This window comes from Simochromis diagramma, unplaced genomic scaffold (assembly GCF_900408965.1).
Source record: "Simochromis diagramma unplaced genomic scaffold, fSimDia1.1 OVJJ01000644.1, whole genome shotgun sequence".
Taxonomy (NCBI): Eukaryota; Metazoa; Chordata; class Actinopteri; order Cichliformes; family Cichlidae; genus Simochromis; species Simochromis diagramma.
The window spans coordinates 1,397,872-1,422,000 of record NW_024387201.1 but is presented as its reverse complement, the minus strand read 5'-3'; the positions used below and the strand labels follow the sequence as shown (position 1 = coordinate 1,422,000).

At 41.1% G+C, this 24,129-nt stretch overlaps 1 protein-coding gene and 2 long non-coding RNA genes across 9 annotated transcripts in view; 1 reads left to right on the top strand and 2 right to left on the bottom strand.

Annotated features, from left to right (window-relative positions):
- The window catches only part of plppr5b (phospholipid phosphatase related 5b), a 117,258-nt gene that overhangs the window by 2,987 nt on the left and 90,142 nt on the right, over positions 1–24,129 (top strand). For 2 of the 6 annotated variants that reach the window (XM_040051181.1, XM_040051182.1), the window contains exons 2-3: positions 4,924–5,012; positions 18,127–18,315. In XM_040051181.1, the coding sequence (XP_039907115.1) occupies positions 4,950–5,012; positions 18,127–18,315 (252 nt within the window). In that variant the 5' untranslated portion in view covers positions 4,924–4,949. Of the gene's footprint in view, positions 1–4,055; positions 5,013–14,791; positions 18,316–24,129 lie in introns of those variants that run through there. The other 4 variants (XM_040051179.1, XM_040051180.1, XM_040051184.1 and 1 more) reach the window with 3 other exon arrangements.
- LOC120745959 lies at positions 1,390–22,471 on the bottom strand. The gene is made up of 3 exons (XR_005698732.1): positions 22,460–22,471; positions 13,915–13,923; positions 1,390–1,496 (listed from the first exon to the last, which is right to left on the bottom strand). It is a non-coding gene; the product is annotated as an uncharacterized LOC120745959 (long non-coding RNA).
- Positions 9,059–12,196, bottom strand: LOC120745957. Of its 2 annotated transcripts, XR_005698730.1 has the most exons (5): positions 11,847–12,196; positions 11,083–11,148; positions 10,569–10,724; positions 10,022–10,114; positions 9,059–9,727 (listed from the first exon to the last, which is right to left on the bottom strand). It is a non-coding gene; the product is annotated as an uncharacterized LOC120745957 (long non-coding RNA). The 2 variants fall into 2 exon arrangements; XR_005698729.1 differs by lacking the exon at positions 11,847–12,196 and having other exon boundaries at positions 10,569–11,366.

Here is a 24,129-nt window from a genome sequence, read left to right as displayed (position 1 = left end):
TGATCCCCAGCTCTGTCTGTCTTGGTCTTTGTGTCCTTGGGCAAGACACTTCACCTACTGCCTACCGGTGTTGGCCAGAGGGGCCGATGGCGCAATATGGCAGCCTCACTTCTGTCAGTCTGCCCCAGGGCAGCTGTGGCTACAACTGTAGCTGCCTCCACCAGTGTGGGAATGTGAGAGTGAATGAATAGTGGCATTGTAAAGCACTTTGAGGGTCTCAAAAAGCGCCATAAAAATGCAGTCTATTATTATTTATTTGGAGCACAGTTCTACAAGAAAGATAAGTTACTGAAAAAGTGCTTAAAGTGCGTTGGCACTCTTTGGTAATATTGTAGGCAATGTTAAACTTAATCATCACATCGGCCTCCTCTGACGACCTGTTTGCTGCTGCCTGCTGCTGAAAGGCCGTGGGCAGAGGGGACACTTGGGCAGTGCATTTATCACAGCATGTAATGTGTTTTCTGGATACGCTGTGCTTTTTCAGCGTTTCAGTTTAAAACGTATTAGCACCAGTCACAAATGCAGTATTGCCAGCCACGGTCTGTCCACACCCACAGCAGTAAATGCAGTGCATCATGTTGTCAGCTTTACTGTATCTTAGCCAGGGAAACTGGTCAAGCCGCTGTCTTCCAAATGTATACACTTTCCTTCTTTTACTTTCAGTGGGCTCTGGCTCGGAGTTGATCGTATGTGGCTCATTATGTGATGCTGTCTCCGAACCAGTGTTAGACGTAACCTGAGAGGTTGATGGCTGTGTGTCAGAGCCATGAATCAGGCCTTAACAAAAAAGTTATCAATTGTTCTTTTCATCTTTTCTCGTTACCCACAGCTACATCTTCTTCTGTCAGCCACTAGGGCTGGGTATCATCGCTGATTTCTATAATCCATTCACTTCAATTCAATTTTGACTCAGACAATCAGAAATATCATCATTCTGATCATTTATCAGTACTGACACTGTGAGACTTCATCAGAGGTGTGAGCATCACAGCAGAGGTCTTTGTGTCAAAGTAACTGTGAATAAAACAGAAAAACAAGAAGCAGATTTTCCTGTTCTGGCTTTTTATAGCAGATGACCTTAAAAATATTCTGCAGTAGAACAAAAACAAAGAAAACCATGAATCAACGTATGAACATTACCTGATGCTGCTGAAGTGAAGCAAAGTTACAGAGGTTTGATTACAGACACAGCTGAGTGTTTTGCAAATTGTCATCATTTTAAAAAGTTTCCGTTTCTTCAGTATTGAACAGCAGACTGGTGCGCAATAAGCAAACAAATAATGCAGAAAACAGATTCGAGAAACTGTTCTTGAAGTACATTTTGGTGTGAGCCGTTGACCTTCAGCCCCAACGGCGTGTCTGTGTACGAGAAAGCTGACATCTCACTGACGCGTCAGGTCCACGCTGTGTGTTCACGTCTTTGTCTGCAATCCGTGTACCTGCTGTCATTTACTGTTTTAGCTGTTTGGTGGCTGTTGAAATAGTTTTGTGAGCTTCTGGCGTTTCTGGCAAAATACATTTACATTTAAAAATTGATTCAGGATTTAATGAATCAATATCACATCATTCAAGCTAAAATCAATTTTAATCGGAAAATCGATTGTTGAAACCCCCCCGTGCTCACCTCTTTCTATCCGCCTGCACTTTCAAACATACATCGACATCGACAGGAATGTCTGGACCACAGCCAATCAGAGAGGTCCCACCCCTGACTGTCTCTGATTGGTTTAGATCACGATAGGGGCATAATGTGTGTCAGTTGTTGACCACATGGAGGCTTTCAGAGTTGCGGACACTTTTTGTTATCTCTAACGGCTGGTCACACCAGTGCCACCTAGGATTTTTTTTAGTCGCACCACTGAGAAATTAGGTCGTATTTTCAACGCAATTTTGGTCGCACTCTAGAGCCCTGATAGATGCTCTTTTGTACACCTGGGTAGTATGAAGTGGTTCTTTGACTTCATGGTCCTTCCTGTTAGCTTGAAGCAGTCTAGTCTTTCTGCTTTGACATTTTGAATTTTTGCCCAGAGAAATACCACTGTTGGTTTTTTATGAGAGAAGACACATATGCTCAATTTTATCATCAATTTATTCATAGATTTATTATCAAACTGTTAGAAATTAGTTTTACATGGCACCTCGGACCTCTGTGGCTCAGAGACAAAGACTGCTGCACCCAGGCAACCGAACGTTAATGTGATTGGTTGAAAGGGTGGCCTTAGGTCTGAGCTCACGTGTCTTCCTCTGCACCTCTGTTGACATCTCCTTATATAGAGATCAGCCTTTTGAAGGCAACACTCCCATTTCTATTAAAGTTTTAAGTCAGCCTTAAAGTTTTGTAACTTGGTGCCATCTCTAGAGCAGGCAGACCTCAGAGACTTCTCTCTATTTGTGTCTGGAAGCATCTGTGTGTAGCAGTCTAAATCATGTTATCAATCTCTGGCTCTCTTCCAAAATTTGCCCCTCTGAAAAACTAGTTCATGCATTTATTACTTCCAGGCTGGACGACTGTAATTCATTATTATCAGGAAGTCCTAAAAACTCCCTGAAAAGCCTTCAGCTAATCCAAAATGCTGCAGCAAGAGTCCTGACAGGGACTAGAAAGAGAGAGCAGATTTCTCCTGTTTTGGCTTCCTGTTGAATCCAGAATTCAAAATCCTGCTCCTCACATACAAGGTCTTAAATAATCAGGCCCCATCTTATCTTAATGACCCTGTAGTACCATATCACCCTATTAGAGCGCTTCGCTCTCGCTCTGCAGGCCTACTTGTTGTTCCTAGAGTATTTAAAAGTAGAATGGGAGGCAGAGCCTTCAGTTTTCAGGCCCCTCTTCTGTGGAACCAGCTTCCAGTTTGGATTCAGGAGACAGACACTATCTCTACTTTTAAGATTAGGCTTCAAACTTTCCTTTTTTCTAAAGCATATAGTTAGGGCTGGACCAGGTGACCCTGAATCCTCCCTTAGTTATGCTGCAATAGACGTAGGCTGCCGGGGATTCCCATGATGCATTGAGTTTTTCCTTTCCAGTCACCTTTCTCACTCACTAGGTATTAACAGACCTCTCTGCATCGAATCATATCTGTTATTAACCTCTGTCTCTCTTCCACAGCATGTCTTTATCATGTCTTCCTTCTCTCACCCCAACCGGTCGCAGCAGATGGCCCCGCCCCTCCCTGAGCCTGGTTCTGCTGGAGGTTTCTTCCTGTTAAAAGGGAGTTTTTCCTTCCCACTGTCACCAAAGTGCTGCTCATAGGGGGTCATGTGAATGTTGGGTTTTTCTCTGTATATATCATTGTAGGGTCTACTGTACAATATAAAGCACCTTGAGGCGACTGTTGTTGTGATTTGGGGCTGTATAAATAACATTGAATTGAATTAAATCCAAAACCAGACTACAGTGCACATCTGTGTACAACACAGGACAAAACACAGACACACAAATTATGAGGTATATAGCCTTTACAATAAAAATAAATTCTAACATCAGTCAGTTAATATTCTCTCTGCCCAAATGCAAAAATACAAATAAGTTGCTGCCTTGTGATTGGCTGATTAATTTGTGCTAATGAGATGTTCACAGGTATACCTAATGAACTGGAAATGTGTTACATGAAATGTTTCATTTAGAGATGCTGAGCTCTGTCACTGAGGAGGTCCCTGCATGAGGGGTGCTGATACCCCGGGAGGTCAGTTTGCTCACCAGCTGCTGAGCTTAAGTGAACAATCAGCATTTGGACATAACTCTTCCAGATGTGCCAAGCTCAGGTGAAGAGCACAGGAAATGGTGTCCTCTGTGGAGAGGTTTGGCCAGTAAGCAAACTTGAATGCGATGAATACATGATGCAGCAAAAGGGATGATGTGGTCCTTTGCCAGCCTCTCGAAGCACTTCTTCAGGGTGGTAGTCATTACCAAATGTAATGGTGGATTTTTGGGGCAGCTTGAATCAGTGGCAGACTTGAAACACGATGAAACAACATCCTACTCCAGCATGGTGTCCAAAAGGACGTGTGCTGTTGGTGCCTGCAGAACAGTCAGTCTCCTCTGGCTTTTACAGACATCAGCCCGGGTGAAGATCGCCTCTTATTGCAGGGGTGTTCTCATTTATTGCAAATCTGGTGAAGTCAAGTCTAATTTTTTTTAAAGTATATTTAAAAACAACAAGAGTTGACCAAAGTCCTGTGCAACTAAAAAGAATAACACATAGCAGGGGAGTGTAAATAAAAAAGGCAAAGTCAGCAAACTTCAGAAAGGTAATCACGTGTTTAATTTTAATGACTCAAAAGAGTTTAGAGAAGCTAGAACGGGGTATATATGGTCTTTTTATGTGCGCCTGTCACATTTCAGACAGGTCAAGAATGCGGAGCCTGTCCAATTCCAAAAGAAAGGCTATTGCAATAATCAAGCTTGGGTGAAATGAAGGCATGAATTACTTTCTCGACGTCAGCAGATGAGAGAGCGTTCTTAGTCTTTGCGAGGACCCTCATAGAAAGACAATGTCTGCCTGTCATTTTAAGCCTTTTTTCCTTTGGAACCAACTCCACATATGTGGAGCTTCACTGAAGCTGTCTGCATGTGTGCCTGTGGGTCTTGTAACCTTTGAAACAATAATATTTCAAAAAAGTTAGCACAGGTTTATCTCACTTTACTGCATTTAATGGAACTGAAACTAATTGCTGTAGTTTTGGAAACATTCTTGTTGTCTTGATGGCAAAGTTTTGGGCTTTCACCAATCATATTGCAAATTTTACTCTGAAATGCTTTTATCTAGTTCCCAGATACTTTCTCACAGTGGTCAGGTTTCTCCATGGAGTACAGCTGCTCCAGGCTTTAGAACTGTAGATGCAATATGTTGCAATGTTTCTGAAGCTTTGTAATGAAAAAAATTTGGATCATTTCTTCTCTGATCTCTTTTCTCTCTTTAGCTGCCCTGGTAAGAAGAGAAGTCGACATGCCTTCCAAACCACCAAGTAGAAAAGAGCGAAGGAAGTGGTTCACCTCTCTGACGGGGGAGGTAAGACGTGTTTCATGAGGTACGAGTAGATGGGATTGATGGATACTTTCAGTTGCATCAGAAAACTTTGTTTTAAGTGTTGTCCTATTAAAACAATGAGACTACTCTAACTAGTTTGAGTGTGTGTTGTTCACAATCTCACCAGTGTATCTATCTATCTATCTAGATATATATATATTAGGGGTGCAACGATATTCGTATCGATATTGAACCGTTCGATACAGTGCTTTCGGTTCGGTACGCATATGTATCGAACAATACAAAATTTGTAATTTATTTTATCAACTTTCCTTCTGACGATGCTGTCTGTGTTGAGCGCTCAGTGAATCTGCGTTCGACTACTCCGCCTAGGGTCGACAGTGCAGCCTAGGCGGAGTAGTCGAACGCAGATTCACTGAGCGCTCAACACAGACAGCATCGTCAGAAGGAAGAGCGCAGGGCAAGCTAGCGAGACAGAAGTTAAGCTCTCCTTACAACATGGACTTCCCCCACTCTCATTCAGATCTGGCGTTTGGAATTATTTTGGTTTTCATGTGACGTATGACCCTGAAGGTAAGCGAGTCATGGACTAAAGTAAAACAGTATGTTGGATGTGCCATGCAATGCTCAATTACATGGGTGGGAACTAGTGTGTTAGCGCAGTTAGCTCGTTAACGTGTTGGCCGTCTAGCCCCATGCACGAGGCGATCGGCGGTAGCTCGTTAACGGAGATTTGCCGTGTTGTGGCGTTAAGGTCATTTCAACGAGATTAACCTGAAAGCACTAGTGGGAACACAACGAATATGACTGCACATTTACGCCGACATCATCCTAGTGCAAAGACAAAAACAACAAGCATGCTACTAACTTTAGCCGAGTCATTTAGACAGCTGTTAGCACATGATTCTCCTTATGCTGCTGAGAATATAGCCCAGAAGAAGCGGATAGTATAGCTTTTATTTTGGAAAGAGACATTTCTCTGTAATAAACTCTCTTTTCCAAAGATGAGTGATTCCTCAATCAGATACAGGGCTCGCAATATCGCTAGCCCAACGTCCTGGGGCTAGCGATTTTTTCAGTCGGGCTACCAAAATCTATCTCTTCCCTGCCCGTCGGGCTATTGTAGGAAGGAAAAATATATGTCAATGCTTTTGCATTCTTTCAGAAATGTAGCTGGGTAATTATGTCATTGGCATCGGTGAGCCACTGTCAATATGTGACATATTGAAATCGTGTTTGAATTTGCGCTTGTTTTTTTGCTTTCACTTTGCAATCGTGCGAACTGTGTTTAGAGAGCGACAGCACTGATCTGTGAGTGATGATAATTTGTGCACCAATTCCTCTGACATCGTCTTATTAATCGTTAGCTTACTATGCAAACATGACAAGTGAAATCTCCCGTAGCAAGCTTAAACATGTGAGAGGTTGATCGCGCAGAGAATCGCTGAGCTTATGTGAGTGCGTGTGTAAAAGCATTTCAGTTCTGCTGAGCCAAATAAGACAGGTCAGGGTGAAGTAGTGACAGCCAAAGAAAAGCTTACCACAAAACGGAGAAGTTATGACAAATCAGACTATAAGGCAAAAAGAAAGTGCAGCTTTATGGTTTCATGGACAAAATAATTTCTGTGGCTGCAATATGATGAGCTAAATAACCGGGGCTGCACATAAGTGGTCCGCAGGTGCGCATTCGCTGTCAAAATAAAAAACACGCACAAGGGTTAGGGTTAAATTTAAAAACTGTACTTTTGAGTTAAAATATATATTTATAATTTTAATAAATGACAAATTAAAAATGCATGAACTTTTTTTTGTATCGAAAAAATATCGAACCGTGACACCAAAGTATCGAACCGAACCGAACCGTGAATTTTGTGTATCGTTGCACCCCTAATATATATATATATATATATATATATATATATATATATATATATATATATATATATATATATATGTATATATTACAACGATACCTGAGTCAAATTACTGGAGAGTTGTGAATCAGTATGTCTGGCTTGGTTGTTTTATTATGGCTATTCAGTGCTGAGATTTTGTACCTTTCTAACACAATCCAAAGATGATCTTTGCATTTCACTCAGATTGGAAGTAACAACTTTCATGATCTGCAGCTTTTGTTGATACTGTTGTAGCTACAGTGTTCCTTTTGTGCCAGGTGTGGGTCTTTGGTGTTACAGAATAGTGTTCTGTCACCCTCTGGTGGCAACAGAATCAGATCACACGCCTCAGCAATTCGGCAACTGATAGTCTTTGTGAATTTGTATAGAGCTTACTCGTTTGCTTTTATCGGTGTGTTGGGACTCCTTTCAGTAAAACAGAACCCTGTGATTACCTTTGAACAGATTTAGCAGCTTTGATCAGACATTTCTATTTGTTTTTATTTTATTTTATTTTTTTGCTGTGGAAGAAGTAGTATAGTGAGTTACTTGTACTGATCATGGACTTATTTAATTATTATAGTTATAATTATAATCTAATAATAATTAAAATTATATAATTATAGTATAATTATAATTATATTAATTATAATATAATATAAGGCAGCACGGTGGCACGGTGGTTAGCACTGTTGCCGCACAGCAAGAAGGTCCTGAGTTCAATTCCACCATCAGGCCGGGGTCTTTCTGTGTGGAGTTTGCATGTTCTCCCTGTGTTTGCGTGGGTTCTCTCCGGGTACTCCGGCTTCCTCCCACCGTCCAAAGACATGCAGCTTGTGGGGATAGGTTAATTGGATAATCCAAATTGCCACTAGGTTTGAATGTGTGAATGAAAGTGAGTGCGAATGGTTGTCTGTCCTTGTGTGTTAGCCCTGCGACAGACTGGCGAACTGTCCAGGGTGTACCCCGCCTCTTGCCCTATGACAGCTGGGATAGGCTCCAGCGCCCCTGAAAAGGATAAGCAGAAGCGAATGGATAAGATATATATACACTCAAAAAAATGAAACGTTGACTTTAATTAAAATTATTTTGTCAACAGGTTCCACGAAATTGAATTATGTTAGTTTAAAGCAAAAATCTTTAGTTCATCTAATTTAAAAAAAAACTACTTAAGATTAACAAGACATATTTAAGACTAACTAAATCAAGTTATGTTGTATGAACATAGATGATATATTTACAGGTTAGATAGTTTAGATTAGTTACTTCAACACATTTCTTATTTGTGGCAGTAAAATGTTAAATTTAAGTTAGATTAATTCAAATATTATATTTTCAGCCACCTTGTGCTTTATTAATTAGTTTTACATAAATCTATTTTGTCAACAGGTTCCACACAAATGAATTAAGTACATCCAACTTATTTTTTAAAATTTCTTTTATTGCCAACACATTCAGTGAGCATTTGTGTAAACCCAGTCCAAAATAAAACACAACAGCTCATTAGGGTTAGTAATTAACAGTATGTAGACAGATGCAACATCAAGACTTTAAATTAAATGTCTGTATCTGCCAGAAATAGAAGAAAAGAAAACAACCATTGAAGATCACATAACACATTGATAAGATGACACTTGAGTTATGCACATGTGATGCTAGTAAGGTCTGTGGAGTGTTTTTTCTTTTAGTGTCTAAAATGAATAGCAAAGTTGCTATTTGCAATGATTGCTTAGGGTCAGTCCAGTAACACAACGCCAATGAAGTGCTTTCCTTTAACAATGCAAAGTGAAGTGTCCACCTCAACAGCCACAATTTAAAAAAAATTAATGTAATGATAATAATGATAATAATAATAATAACAATAATAATAGTAACAATAATAATAATCAGTCCACTGATATTAGCAATCAAAGAAAATTACATCACCATCCCAAATAAAACTTTAACAAAACATGCCAACATTATGGTCTAACAATAAAACAGCTTGTCAGCGTTCAGTTTTTTTGCAACAGCACAGCAGTAACCATTTAACACTTGCCACTGTCAACATTTATTTTACCAGTGTTTGGGCAAAAAACTTCAGTTGTAAACATTTTAACATGGAAACAATTGTTCGTCTTTAAAAGTCCGCAAAATATACATTCATCCTGCATTCCTAACTTACCCTTATTCTTAGTATGTATTGCAATTACCTTTACAATGCACACAATGTAACACAAACTGAATATGAACATATTTCCACCTCATAACAATATGCCTTGAACGCTAATATACACACCACCCTTCAACATTTCTGGTGCAGTATCATCTCTCAATTAAATCCTTTAAATCTCAATACTTTTGATGGTCTCTTACTAGCCCCCCCCCACAAGAGTAAAATCTCTCAAATTGTAGTAGCTTACAAACTTTTCAAAATGTTCTAAATTTCTCTTAAATGTAATTTTCCCTTTATCTGTCATTTACAAATTACCATTTTATTCCCATTCAGCCTCCGAAAAACTTCTGTCCATCTGACAGAACATTCATCATCCAAATTAAGGGTTGGCTTATTCATTCAGTTTATTCTTGAGCATCTGTATCTTGGTCAAGAGTCTGCTGACGTACAGATGAAGGAAGAGCTTCTGAAGTACTTCAAAGAAAGCTTTCAGTCTCGAGGTTAACTGAGATTCAGTGCATATATCCCACCCATTAAGAGTGCACATGCAGAGGCCAGGTCTTCCAGGTCATGCAGGACACACTAGATGGTTATACCCACATCGGCTGGAGGAGTGCTGGCATCAGCTCTTCTGATGGTAAAGATAGCAAGGGTAATTTGTTCCAGCTCCCTCTGAACAGCTGTAGCTTAGACACAAAAACATAGAAAAATGGCATCCAGTTTTAAAAAAAGAAAGAAAAAGGGCCAAAGCTACCCTTTAATGAAGTAAACACAATATTAGGAACATGCACCCCAGTGCGCCACTATTTTAGACTACAGATTCAACGATGAATATAAATAGTTTGGGTATACAAGAAGATTTCCCAAAACATTTAAACAGGTTCCATGCAAATTACAACAACAACATTACAACATGCAACAACATTAGTTATTCAAAATTTGGTTTAATACAGATAAAAAACTAAACTAAAATTACCAACCAATTATTCTTTGAAGAGGATGCTTGGGTCTTCATTCAGGTAAAAAGGTAGTGCCCTGAGGACACACTCCCTCCCCTTTTCAATAGTTTCCTTCTGTAGAGAGTGGCAGAGATACAGGAAGAGAAAACAGAAATACTTTAGGATGACACAAACTCACATTATACGTAAAATGAATGACATATCCACTGCACATATAGACATGAACACAAGACCAACTAATCATCACATGGACATGAATAGTTAACCTGTTGGGCAGGGTTTCCACCACATTATATATGTCCATAATGGAGGTATAGACAAACTAATACATCATCTTTTTGCATTCAAAACATAACATAAAAACATTCACTTCTGGTTTAACCTAAATCGAGGGATCAGATTTTACATATATGTTTAGGTAATTTAAGTTTTCCAGCGTTTTGAGTACCAAACTTTGTCTTGCTTAATATAAATGTAAGTGCACTGTGCAGCTACCATACACTAGCTGTTTTAAACTTGAAAATGATCTTATTAGCCATAATATTTTGCTACCAACAGAATAACTCACCTGTGTGGCAGGGGCCAAAGTTTGTCTAATTTTCTTCCCTGCAACGCCTCCTTTTTTCTTGAAGACTTTTATGAGCTGGTCAGTGTATTGGTCAAGTTGTGCAAAAAGCCTTGGAACAAGTGGAGCAGTAGTAATCCTCACAAATTCTGCTTCCACCTGAAAACATGTCAACAAACACAACATACTGTACTGTAAATATACATACTATATGTACACATATACATACTTTATAACTAAAACTAATGTAGAAAGACCTCATTAAAGCTATAATTTTAACACAAACATTTACACAAAATGCTAAAGGAGCCATTACAGCTTTTATTGTTATTTATCAAGTTCCAAAAAATATTGATCACAGCTGATCTGAAAAGAATTTCATGCCTCAGGCCCTTGAACTGCAACCTTTACAATGGTTCAGATCTGGAGAAGAAATAACAGGGGCATGGGATGGGTCACTGAAGAAAACTTAACTTATAAAACAGTTTTGTTTTTAAAAGTATAACAGTTCACATACCACATACAAGCTCAGCAGTACCACATACACCACATCAGTATAGGAGGGAGCAGGTAAAGGCAGGATCTGAAATTTATAAAGTAAAACAAGAAATTCATTATTAATTTCAAGAAGCAAATTATTGTTTGAATTACAACTTAATAAAATACTACTCAGAAGAAAAGCAAGAGATTGACACTGCCATGTGCTAACTTTCTATAGAAGCAATTATCACCAGGTCTGTCGACCTCCATTGTCTGTCCACTCATATGTCTTGAATAATTTTATTTAAAAAATTAAGTGTGTACTTTCACAAACTGTAATTTATAACTATGTTGATATGCATAACTCCGCTAGGAAACATGCTGTATTTACAGACCATTTTTACATAATACCGATTACTGATAGAGCATAACAATGGTGTCACAGTGGCTTTCGCCCTTGACTTTTTGGATTTTAAATGTCACTTTATGCTATCCTTGCTATCCTATTCGATATTTCCGACTCTCGGATTACAGAAAAGGAATCCCAAGAAAGCAAATGGAAAAATAACCCCTTGAAAAAATAACCCCATGAACCCCTGTAGCTAATCCCTTAATAAAACAAAAAACAATAAAAATGTTTCTTACACAGTCTACAAAATAAGCATGTCCAGGACCCAGTAAAACTAATGTAGAACAAGCGCACGCAAACGATATATCATGTCTTGTAAGACAAACGCAAAATATAACCATGCTCAACATGTAGATACTACACAACATAGTCAAAGAAAAAAGGGGTCTTACCTCTCAAAGAAACAGCAACTTGGCGCCAAAACAGCGTTTTTCAATTAAATTTGAAGTCTTGCGCATGAGCAGGCCCAAGCCGTGAAACCTTCTTGTTCTTCGCGGTTTCATTACAACTGTTTTTGCATTACTGCCACCTTGTGGATATACAAGGTATATCGATCCTAATTGACTTAACTTAAATGTTATGCCATCAAGTAACACATTAGTATTATGTACGTTGAATAATAGACACAATTACGTAGACTTGATTAGAAAAACATATGTTAACTTAACAAAAACATATATTTTAAGTAAAATGAAAATAAATAATTAATATACACTGAACAATCCACCTCATTCATTTTTTTGAGTGTATAATATTATTTTTAAGTTTCTGCTTTTGAAGGCAGATAGTAATTAACACAGGCGCGTAAGCCGTGAAACATCTGCTGTCTGAACAGAGAGAACTGTACAGAATAAAGAAAGTGAATACTGCTAACATTTGTATACACAGCAGTCCCTCGCTATAACGCAATGATTTTTTTCTTACAGTGCACTGTGTTCTGCATCCTGATTGGCTGTAGACCGTTGTCAGTTAATCTTGTGTCTCCTGTAACAGTCACAGTCAGATAAATCAAACTTTATTAAACTCATTCTTCTTGCTTCCTCTACTCCCGTACCATTGATTCATTAATGCTGAATTCTCTGGCAGCTGCTCTATTCCCATGTTCTGGACCTGAAAACAGGGTTTGATCTTTGGTTTCTATAATACTGGACTTATTTTTCTACAAAGGTTTGAACTTTGAGAGTTTAAACAAGAGAGAAAAGTGTGAAAATGTTCATGCCTGTCTGAGAAAAGTGTATAGAGTGTGTAGTGAGGGGTTTCACAGCCGTAAAACATCTATAATAATTGTAAAAAATAAAATTGGCTACTTCGTGGATTTCACCTATTTTTAGAATGTAACCCCCGCGATAAACGAGGGACCACTGTACTTATAAATGTTAGAAGTATACTTAACATTTATATACTTATACTTACTAGGAAAGTATACTGACCATTAAAGCATCAAATAAAAAGTATAGACCCAGAAAGAACTATGCCCATATCTCTTCTGCTTCCTGAACTCCACAAAGGATGTCATCACTACTCATTGTCCATAACTGGGTGTAAAACAGCAACAATCGAACGTATTGGCCTTTCACTGTGTGGTCTTGTTTAGCTGCTCTCTCTGATGTGAAGTGTTGAAAGGAAGGTGGACAATGATGTCATCATTGAATTTTACAGCATTGGAAAGTGGAAGTGATGTAAAAGAATAGCCTGACAGCCAAACGCGTGGGAAAGCAGACAGATGAGTGAAGAAAGTGAACATGATTTGCTGATATACAAAATTCAATTATGCTTTTTGCCAACTGGACTCTGATGGCCCCTCACAGCAGAATGAAATCCAAGCAGTGATAGAAATTACAGCAGAAGAAAAGAAACAGCAATCTTGCTGTTGTAGAATAGAATAGAATAGAATACTTTTATTTGTCAATTTCTTCAAATGTACTTGCCATACAAAGGAATTGAAATTACGTTTCACACTGTCCCAAAAAAATGCGTAGGCATTGACAACAATAAGGTGCAGATGCACAACAAAAACAAAAACAGCCTAACAATAAGATAATAAATAGTAATATAATAATATAAATAGTGCTACAAGAATACTAAAAATATATATATAGCAGCAGGTGTGTGCAATTGCAATGCAAGTCAGGAATGTTTTCAGTTCTTGGTTCAGAGAGTGTTTCCTTGTTGGAGAGTGTGGGGGGGTAGAGTCCAATCTGTCTACTATACTTCTGCCAATCTGGTGATTCTGCTGGCTGGGAGCCGGGAGGGAAGAGAGTTCAGCAGTCTCACAGCCTGGTGGATGAAGCTGTTGGTGAGCCTGGTAGTGCGGGAGCGGAGACTTCTGTATCTCTTTCCAGAGGGCAGGAGGCTGAACAGACAGTGCGCGGGGTGGGTTGCATCGTTGACAATTGTGATGGCTTTGCGGGTGAGGCGAGTGGTGTAAATGTCTTGCAGGGAGGGGAGTGGTACACAAACTATCCTCAGCTGTTCTCACAATACGTTGTAGAGCTTTCCTGTTATAGTCAGTGCAGCTACCGCCCCACACAGTGATGCAGCTGGAGAGGATACTTTCAATAGTTCCTCTGTAGAATGTAGTCAGGATGGGTGGTGGAGCACTTGCCCGCTTGAGTTTGCGCAGGAAGTAGAGGCGCTGTTGTGCTTTCTTGGCCAGTGATGCTGTGTTGGTGGTCCAAGAGAGGTCCTCACTGATGTGCACCCCCAGGAACTTGGTGCTGCTCACCCTCTCCACCGCAGCGCCGTCGATGGTCAATGGGGGGTGACAGGTGTGGCCTCTCTGGAAGTTGACAATAATCTCCTTGGTCTTACTGACATTTAGCAGGAGGTTGTTGTCTCTGCACCACGTGGTCAGGAGCTCAACCTCTTTCCTGTAGTGGGTCTCATCGCCCTTGGTGATGAGCCCTACCAGCGTTGTGTCGTCCGCAAACTTCACAAGGTGGTTGGAGCTGTAGGTTGGTGTGCAGTCATGTGTCAACAGGGTGAAGAGCAGAGGACTGAGCACACAGCCTTGTGGAGCCCCCGTGCTCAGGGTGATGCTGTTTGAGACCTTATTGCCTACACGCACCGCTTGAGGCCTCTGGCTGAGGAAATCCAGCAGCCAGTTGCAGAGGGAGGTGCTGAGGCCCAGTCTGTCCAGTTTACAGATGAGTTGTTGTGGTATTATGGTGTTGAATGCTGAGCTAAAGTCTATGAACAGCATTCTCACATATGAGTCTTTCTTGTCCAGATGAGTTAGGGCTGGGTGGAGGGCAGAGCAGATTGCATCCTCTGTGGATCGTTTCGCTCTGTATGCGAACTGGTGTGGGTCCAGGGTGGGAGGTAGTAGGAAGTTGTAGGAAGTTCCTTCCTGTTAAAGAACAGATGTATGTTAGCAGCAGCATCGCAGAGGCACACGGTCAGACATAACATGAATAAACATGCATCATGATGAGTTAGAAAACTTAGGGAGGGCTCCGGACAGCAAAGGCATAAAGCAGAGCCTGAGCCTGCAGTACAGCTCAGGGGCCACTTCAGGGCAGGAGAGAGCAGAGTCTGAGATAAGGCAGATACTGAAGCTAAGGCAGATACAGAGCCTGTGATAAGGCAAGGTGTAGGCGAAGGACAGGACATGAGAAAGCCTGCATTACAGCTCAAGGATGCTGATGGATTCCTGACTGAACTGACTGAACATAATCTTTACACTAGATTAGCATAGTGCAGATTAGCAATTGGAGTTTAAAAAGAAGTCAAGGAATCAATTTATAGACCAAAATGTATTCAGACTTTTCACTCATCAAAGTAGCCACGGGATATAACAGCTGGACACACCTGTAGTCGTGGCTCATCATCAAAACACTCCACAAATCCTGCCAGTGATTCACTTCCTTATAAACCATTGAATCAGGTACTTTCCATAGTGATTCCCAGTATATTACACAGAAATAAGTGCACCTTTTCTATTTTTTCATTTGGCTTTTGCTTTGCTCCTGATAAATTGTTTTCAAATATTCTGTATCCAAAAGCTCAAACTGTGGACATTCTCTTTTTAAGCTTTTGTGAAACAATAAAGGTAAAAACCTGCGTATTATTATTATTACATTATTATGAGGCCACACATAAAAAACAACACATGCAGAAGAAAAACATTGACAATCAATACAATAAATATGCACATTAAGAGACACAACACTCAAAACACAGACAGACAGCACAGCAGATACAGACTGCATGGCTACAGTTTGATTTTATGTACACTGCCAAACGTTTTAGGATGCCCCATTTTTTCCAGGTTTTTATTGAAAATTATGCAGTTTAGTGTCTCGTTAAGTTTTGTTTCCTTGTGCTTATTAGTTTTTTCTAAACACTGTATAATTTCCTGTTTTAGGATTTGTGTCTAGTTATAGAGGATCATATTAGTTCCCTTTAGTGTTGTAGTGTTCCTGTTCCCTTACTCTTGTCTCTTTGTTTTATCCTTTAACCTCCTGAGACCTGAACTCTTTCATGGCATGCTTTTCTAATTTCTCTTCACTACTTGGGCTGACTGGGACCTGATGAATGTAAAAACAAAACATTACCTGATTTTTGTTTCTGAGAAAAATGAGATCCACATATGAGGACATTTGCTGTAAATTTTGATAGAGCAGTGGCAGCATAACGTCCTCGTAAGTGGATATCAGGCCCTTGTAGAGCACAATGTAGTACTTTGGTCCTTCTCAATGAATCATTCAACTCAGCAAAATGAGCAGAAAAAGCCAAGAACTCCAAAACTTGGGCGGAGTTTGATCCTTCTTCATGTCTCTGCTGGAATTTCCAATGGTGGACGTCTTGTGAACTGCTCGTTCCCAGAAGACGAAGCGAACGACACAGAACGTCTCCAGAAATTCCCAGTTTATGCTCTGATCTTACATAAAAGACACTGATATCTACCCACACCACATTATCCTCTCCATCACCGAACGTTCAGCTAATTTAAGGTATTTAAGTTCAGCTTTTAATTTTATGCTATTTTACTTCAGTTGGATTTGTCTTTAGCAAATTCTCACAAGAGCACTCATCTTAGCACAATCCCTTTTAAAGCAGTTAAAGCAATACGTTTTCTTTAAAACTCTGTGTTAGTTAATCACAGTTTACTCAATGCAGTCGTCGTTTTACTAAAGTCAGAGGTCAGAGTGTCCTGTGCATCGCCTCGCAGCATCACAACTCTCAAGTTTCAGTTAGGCCTGTCTTTAGAATCATTATTACATTTTTGCATTGCTCAACTTAAACACAATTATATCTACCTGAGTATATTCTGATTGGCACTAAGTATAGTAAACTGTCAGCAAAATCACATGTGAATCATAATCGTGTTTAACCATTACAACATTTAAAACTACTGACAGGTTGGTTGCACAGTTCTGATCTTCTTACTCCCAGAGATGAATATAAAGGTCAGTGATCGATCATGTCCACACCTCAAAATCCAAACATTTTTACTACTCAAATTACATTCGATTATATCCTTGATTAACAATAAAGAATAAAGTTACTATTAGCAAAGCACACACAGACAAGAGTGCTTTAACACTTTATAAATCACATATAACACTCGATGGTGAGTCTTATATGATCCACGAGTGTTTGTTGCCTCCATCATGGTGGTGTTTTTCTCCTGCTCTGCATCAGGTTTTTAAAGATGACAGATATTTAGTTTGGCTCGTTCAAAGTGGAGATGAGCTCTTTTGTTCAGGAGCGTCTGAAAAAAATAACAATCTTGGCTGATTACAGTTATTTTTTAAAGCCACTACATAATCATAACAATTACACGACTCCCCCCTTACTGAACGGTGTTGCTGATAAGTCTCCGTTTTCTCCTTTTGTTAGCTGTTGAATTTTAAAGTTTAGCTGAACAGTTTTGTAAAAAAAAAATGCTTTCATGTGTTATATGTCATTTTTTATTCATCATATAATTCTAAACAGATAAAACAGTGACACACCTGTGCTGTTACATGTTGCTACAGCAGACTCCTGTGAAGAAGGCGCCTCCTGTGACTCATAAAGCCAGTGATTTGCACTCTTTCACTAAAGTTCTGAATCTTTCTTTCAGCAGCGCCGACAGGAAGTGACCTGCCATATGTGCCACAGAGAGCATCTGCATCCCTCCAGATGGAGACTCTGCATCATGCACCTTCTTCTCATTCACTTCTATTCATCTCCTCATTTCCCTGAGCAGTCTCATATGACGTCCATGGCCCCTCCCTGCGCATAATCCCGTCTCTCCGTTCTCTCCAGCTGATCCTTTCTCTGCTGCTAAACACACTTTCGGGTTTACGCACACATATGGTTTACACACACACACACACACACACACACACACACACACACACACACACACACACACACACACACGTGGATCACGTCAAGCTTTTAGCCAAGCCTTCTCAGCTCTTACGCGCAGACACACCCTCACACACGTCGCTCGCCCCCACACCTCCCCTTCTGTCTCAGTCAGTGTGCAGCGGCAGCAGCGGAGGGTGGAGGACGCGCTGAACGCAGTCACGGAGGCTTCTGGCGCACAGCCGAGCCGTCATGAGCCGCTCAGCGGAAGTGGACGCCGCTGCGGAGGAGGAGGGGGCTGAATAGAAGAGAGAGAGAGACTGTGTTCTAATTAAATGTCTCACGCTCTCCGTGTGCATCATGCTGTATTTCCAGCTGGTGATCATGGCCGGGACCGTCATGTTGGCCTACTACTTCGAATACACCGACACCTTCACCGTGCACGTGCAGGGCTTCTTCTGCTACGACACCACGTACACCAAACCGTACCTGGGGCCGGAGGACAGCAGCGCCGTCCCACCCGTGCTGCTGTACGCCGCGGTGGCCGGGCTGCCCACGCTGCTGGTGAGTGCACACCTGACCTGGCCGCAACAAGCCTCACTGACACTGATTGTGCTGTCACACTGTCGACGGCTGGCTGCTGCTGTGCTGCTGTAGCTGTACGCTGGAGTCATGCAGTGCAGGATGAAATGCATCAGTGCAGTTTGTTTCTCTGTGGCTGGAGCAGAATAAGAGCCTTTAGAAAGTCACTCTAGCTTATGGGACTTTCAAGATAATCAAGGATTATTAGAATATACGCTAATGAGATCTGCCCACTGACGCACACTGATCAGTCTCATTCAGTATTCATAGTATTCACAGAACGAGATGTAACACGTTTTTGGTGTTTTCAGCTTCCATGTAGCATGCACCGTCTACAGCTTCATCTTTAGTGCAAATTATAGTACAAAATCTGAAAGAAGCGGTTCCCCAAATCATAAAATGCAGCATTTGAGTCATTGTTTTCCATCACTCCAGACTGAAGATTCTTTCATGTTTATTACATCTCATCATAGAATGAATGACCATCGGACCACCTTTTCTCAGCGTGGGTATTTTATTTATTTTCAAATTTAAATGGTTTTATTAATTAGAAGAAAGAAAGCAAACAAAACATTGAACATCATGAAGGTTAGAAATGTTATAACACTCACACCAAGGACAAACGCTCAGTGTTAGAATAGAATAGAATAGAATAGAATAATCCTTTAATTGTCCCACAAGGGGAAATTTGGTTGTAACAGCAGCCAAAAAGACAAATATACAAACAAACAGTACGCAGGACAGAAACATACACAATTTTTCTTACATATTTACATTAAGGACAATGGTTACTATAAACAGAGTACTGTACAGTTATTAAATTAAATAAAAATAAATACAGGTAAGAGGCAAACCAGGTTGTAGTGTGAATTGGTTAATTAACTAACTTATTGCAGTTACAGCATTGATGTAAACATCTGTGTTTGTTGGGAGCAGTTCTGATTGTCTGACAGCTGCAGGGAGGAAGGACCTGTGGAAACGCTCCTTCATGCATCTGGGATGCAGCAGTCTGTCACTGAAGGAGCGTGCGTGGACCCGACTTTAATGTTTATGGTGCTGATTTTTTTATCTTATCGTTGCTACTTTTGACTGTTTCAGCCACGTCTGCTGGGATGTCTGAAATAAGCAAAAGCTAAAGTGTAATAAAGAAGCTGAAGTGAGAAATCACTGTGGAGTCAACAGACTCAAATATAGCAGTTGCTGCAGTTCCTCTCTACCCGCATCACAACCATCAGTGTGATGAACTCTTATCAGCTTATAGCGTTATGTTAGCGTACCTCTTTGGCTGCTGCATGCTCAGCTAGATTGACACTGTAACTCTGTAGTGTACTGACCGCTGATGCTGGAACTGAGGTTGGTGAAAAAAAAGAAAAACAAGCTCACCCTGTGAATAACATAGTAAATATAAATAGTTATTTGTTATCTTATGTGCAGCACTTTGTGATTCTGTGTCGAAAGGTGCTATATAAATAAAATTTTATTTATTATTATTTATTTATAGTTTACACAGTCATTTTATCTGTCTTTGAATTACAGACTGGTGTAGCTTTAAGACTAATCTGCTTGATGGATTAAAGCTATGTTCACTGAGATACAGTATATAAAAATCATAGATGATTATCCCTGTCAGAACTCAGTCAGAAAGTTAAAAGGTGACAATTTTGCGAGGTTATTAAACCTGGGAATCATCTGGGAGAGAAGGAGATGATACATACTTCACTCTTTGATGCTCTCACGTCTCAGATGCAGCTCCTGCAGCTTCCTGCTTGATCTTAACCTTTCCTTAGTATCTGACTCACAGTACACTCTACCGTGCTTCCTGGCTAATGTCCAACGGCTCTCTCATCAGCTTTTCCAATTACAAGCCGACTGTGCACTGAAGTTCAAATGCAAGCCCGAGCAGTGCAGTGCAGCTTGAATGTTAAGTGCAGTTATTACTGCTGCAGTCGCTGACAGTGCAGGCTGAGCTTACATAGCTCGATACACGCAGGACTGTCTGCAAGCCCCGAACCCTGCTTCAGCTGCTAGCCTACACACACGCACACACACACATAGACACACACACACACGCACACACACACACACACGCACACACACACACACACACACACACACTCACACACACACATAGACACACACACACGCACACACACACACACACACACTCACACACACACACACACACACACACACAGATTTACGAATAAATTCTTTACAAATCCTACCATGTGGATTCATGGATTTTTTTTTCACATTCTGTCTCTCACAGTTGAAGTGTACCTCTGGTGCAAATTACTGACCTCTGTCATCATTTTAGGTGGGGGAACTTGCACAATCGGTGGCTGACTAAATACTTTTTTGCCCCACTGTAAGTGGACTATCTGTTGAAGCAAGGATATTTCCAATATCTGTGACATATCCAGTGTTCCCAGTGTTAAAGGCAGATCTGTAGAGACTGTGACTTAGAATAGAATAGCCTTTATTGTCATTGTACAGAGTACAACGAAATTGGAGTGCCACTCCCTTGGTGCAAGTTTCAATAATAAATATAAATGTAAAATATAAAAAGTACAGAAAAAACAATCGTAAGTACTCAAACAATAGTATGTACAATATATACAGGATAGCAGCATTAATATAATGACAGTATGAATAGCAGCATAATATAATGGCATTGACGATATGGAATAGGTTCAATTGTTTTTGTGCTTATTTACTACAGTGGTAGCTCTGGGAAAGAAGCTATCCCTGAATCTGTTTGTCCTGGTTTTATGTGACCTGTACCGTCGGCCTGACGGTAATAGTTCAAACAGTTGGTTGCTGGGGTGAGAGTGGTCCTTGATGATATTGCCAGCTCTGCTGAGGTACCGAGAGTTTGCAGTGACCTCCAGGCTGGGCAGAGAGCAGCCAGTGATCTTCTGGGCTGTGTTGATGACCCTCTGCAGTACTTTCCTGTCTGCAGCTGAGCACCCTGCATACCATGTTGTTATGCCGTACGTTAGGATGCTCTCTATGGTGGCTCTGTAAAATGTCACCAGCAGCCTCTCCTCCAGGTTGTTCCTCCTGAGCACTCTCAGAAAGTGGAGACGCTGCTGGGCCTTTTTAACCACCGCTGTAGTATTTGCAGTCCAGGAGAGGTCATCAGATATCTTTACGCCCAGAAACCTCATGGAGTGTACCCTCTCCACACAGCTCCTGTGAATGTAAAGTGGGGCCGGGTCTGCTCTGCCCTTCCTGAAGTCCAAGATAAGTTCTTTAGTTTTCGTGGTGTTCAGTTGGAGGTTGTTAACTGAACACCACTCAGTCAGTCTGTTGACCTCATCTCTGTAGTCCGACTCATCCCCCCTTGAGATGAGTCCAACCACTGTGGTGTCATCCGCGAACTTTATGATGGTGTTTGAGAGATGGGTAGGGGAGCAGTCGGATGTGTAGAGCGTAAACAGGAGGGGACTCAAAACACATCCTTGTGGAGACCCGGTGCTGAGTGTGATGGTGCTGGACCGGTGGGGGCCGAGTCTGACAGACTGTGGTCTATTTGTCAGGAAGTCCTTGATCCAGAGGCAGATGGGGGTGGAGAGTCCCAGGTGAGACAGTTTCTGGACCAGGATCTCCGGGATGATATGATTGAATGCTGAGCTGAAGTCCAGAAGGAGCATTCTCACATAGCTTCCTCGGTGCTCCAGGTGACTCAGCGCAGTGTGGAGCGCTATGGTGATAGCGTCCTCGGTGGAACGATTTGTCCTGTAGGCAAATTGGTGGGGGTCCAGAGTGGGAGGCAGACCGGCCCTGATGTGCTGACAGACCAGTCTCTCAAAGCACTTCATCACTACAGGCGTAAGTGCAACAGGCCTGTAGTCATTTGGGCTGGCCACAGCTGTCTTCTTGGCGATGGGGATGATGGTGGAGGTTTTGAGGCAGGGCGGGATGGTGGTGGAGTAAAGTAAAGTGGAAAGTAAAGTGATTTGTTAGTTGTTATTTTCAGTTGTCCCAGCACAGAGTGCTGGCATTCATCTCCATGAAGCCATGCCAGTGAGTTTGCATAAAGGTGTAAGGAACAAACAAGATGTTTTTCCAACACTGATGCTTGTCACAGATCTGGGTAACACTGCTATGTTTGGTGTTGCACAGTCTGGCTTTTAGACAGATTTGCTCTGATGCTCACTGGGCTTATCCAGAAAGCCCCATGCTCTGCATATCAGCCCAGAGGTGGTGCAGCTGGTTTCATGCTGCACACAGACCCTCAGCCTCCTGTTAATATTACATATTAGACAGGTCGGAATAGTTATTAATAGTTTTTTTGTTTATGTTATTTTTTCTGGTAGTGGTGGTGGGCGGGGGTGGGGGTGTACCATGCCACACAACATGCCATTTACAGCCTACGGTAGTTTGCAACAGCCATTTCTTTTGCATCCATTCCCTTCTTATCCCTGTTGGCGGGAGGGGGATGAAGCAGACCCCCTGGACAGGTCGCCAGTCTGTCGCAGGACTAACACATAGAGACAGACAACCGTTCGGACTCACATTCACACCTATGGGCACTGACACTCTGACGCTCTGTTCTCTGAAGAAGACCTTTTGTATAATTCTGAAATGTACATTATTTTTCAGTTTTGGGTAACACTACCCTTTTGTAACCTCTGGCAGTTAAACCAGTTAAGTCACCACTTACCTTTGTACCATCAAGCTTTTCATTGGACTTGAACCACTTGAATAGCAAAAAAAAAACAGAAAAATGAGGGTGTTATAAAACGTTTGACAGGTGGTGTACCTGTCGGACTGAAAACACCTGAATTTTAAGATTTTGACATATCAAACACGGTTGTTTGATATGTTGCAGGCACTTCCAGTTTCATAATGGGGAAAGGCTCTCCTTCTGTTTCTGCACTGGTCCCATGTGCTGCTGTTTGGGTTGAAAATGCAAACTCATCATAGTTTAAAGATTCAATATTAAATTTTAAAGGTTGATTTTAATTTTAATTTCATTCATATAAGTTTTATGCTACTCTTCATGCTGTGCTCGTCCCCACAGAAATATAAATGACTGAATAAGTGAGTGTGTAACCATGCTGTGGTTGGGGTGTGTTTTAGTCTATTAAAAAGGTTCACAGACCCCTGAGCAGCCATAACAATCACTTTCATAATTCATCTTACAAAGGAACAAAAAGGAAAACACTGTTGCTTATGTTGGAGAGAAAACGAATGTGCTTAAAACTGCGAGAACAGTTGTGTCATTGTTAGGAGACTTGGTTTGGTTGAAGCGACATCTGCTTTGGATAGATTTGGAACTTTTTTCTTCAATACATGAATCTGAGCACATAACTTGCTCTTTGGCTCTCGGAGGAGGTGGACGCACTTTTTCTCTCCTCCCTTATCTTCCCTGCTTATGTCCTTGTCTAGTCTCGTGGTTTTTTTGTATTACTTTCCCTGGAACACTCTCTCACAGTCTGTTCTCTAAAAGCTAAAAGAGAATTATGGATTTGATCAACTGGTCTCTGAATGCTATTGACATCCTTTTCTCAATGAGAAGTCGGGGCTCGGGAGAGCCCGAGTGCCCTGGAGGGACTTTCCCTGCCGGATACACGATGGACGGGTGGCAGACATGGAGGGTCGTGTGCCTGGTGGGACTGTCAATCGAGGATGCTGAAGATATCTACCTATTCGGAACCATGATAACAGGGTTATTGCTGATCGGAGCTGGCTTGGCCCTGGCTTATCGGAGAATTAAGAAAGCGGAACCGGCTGTTCAAACCCCCCCAAGGCTGACCGCTGGGATTGAAACGATGGGACGAGGCGCGA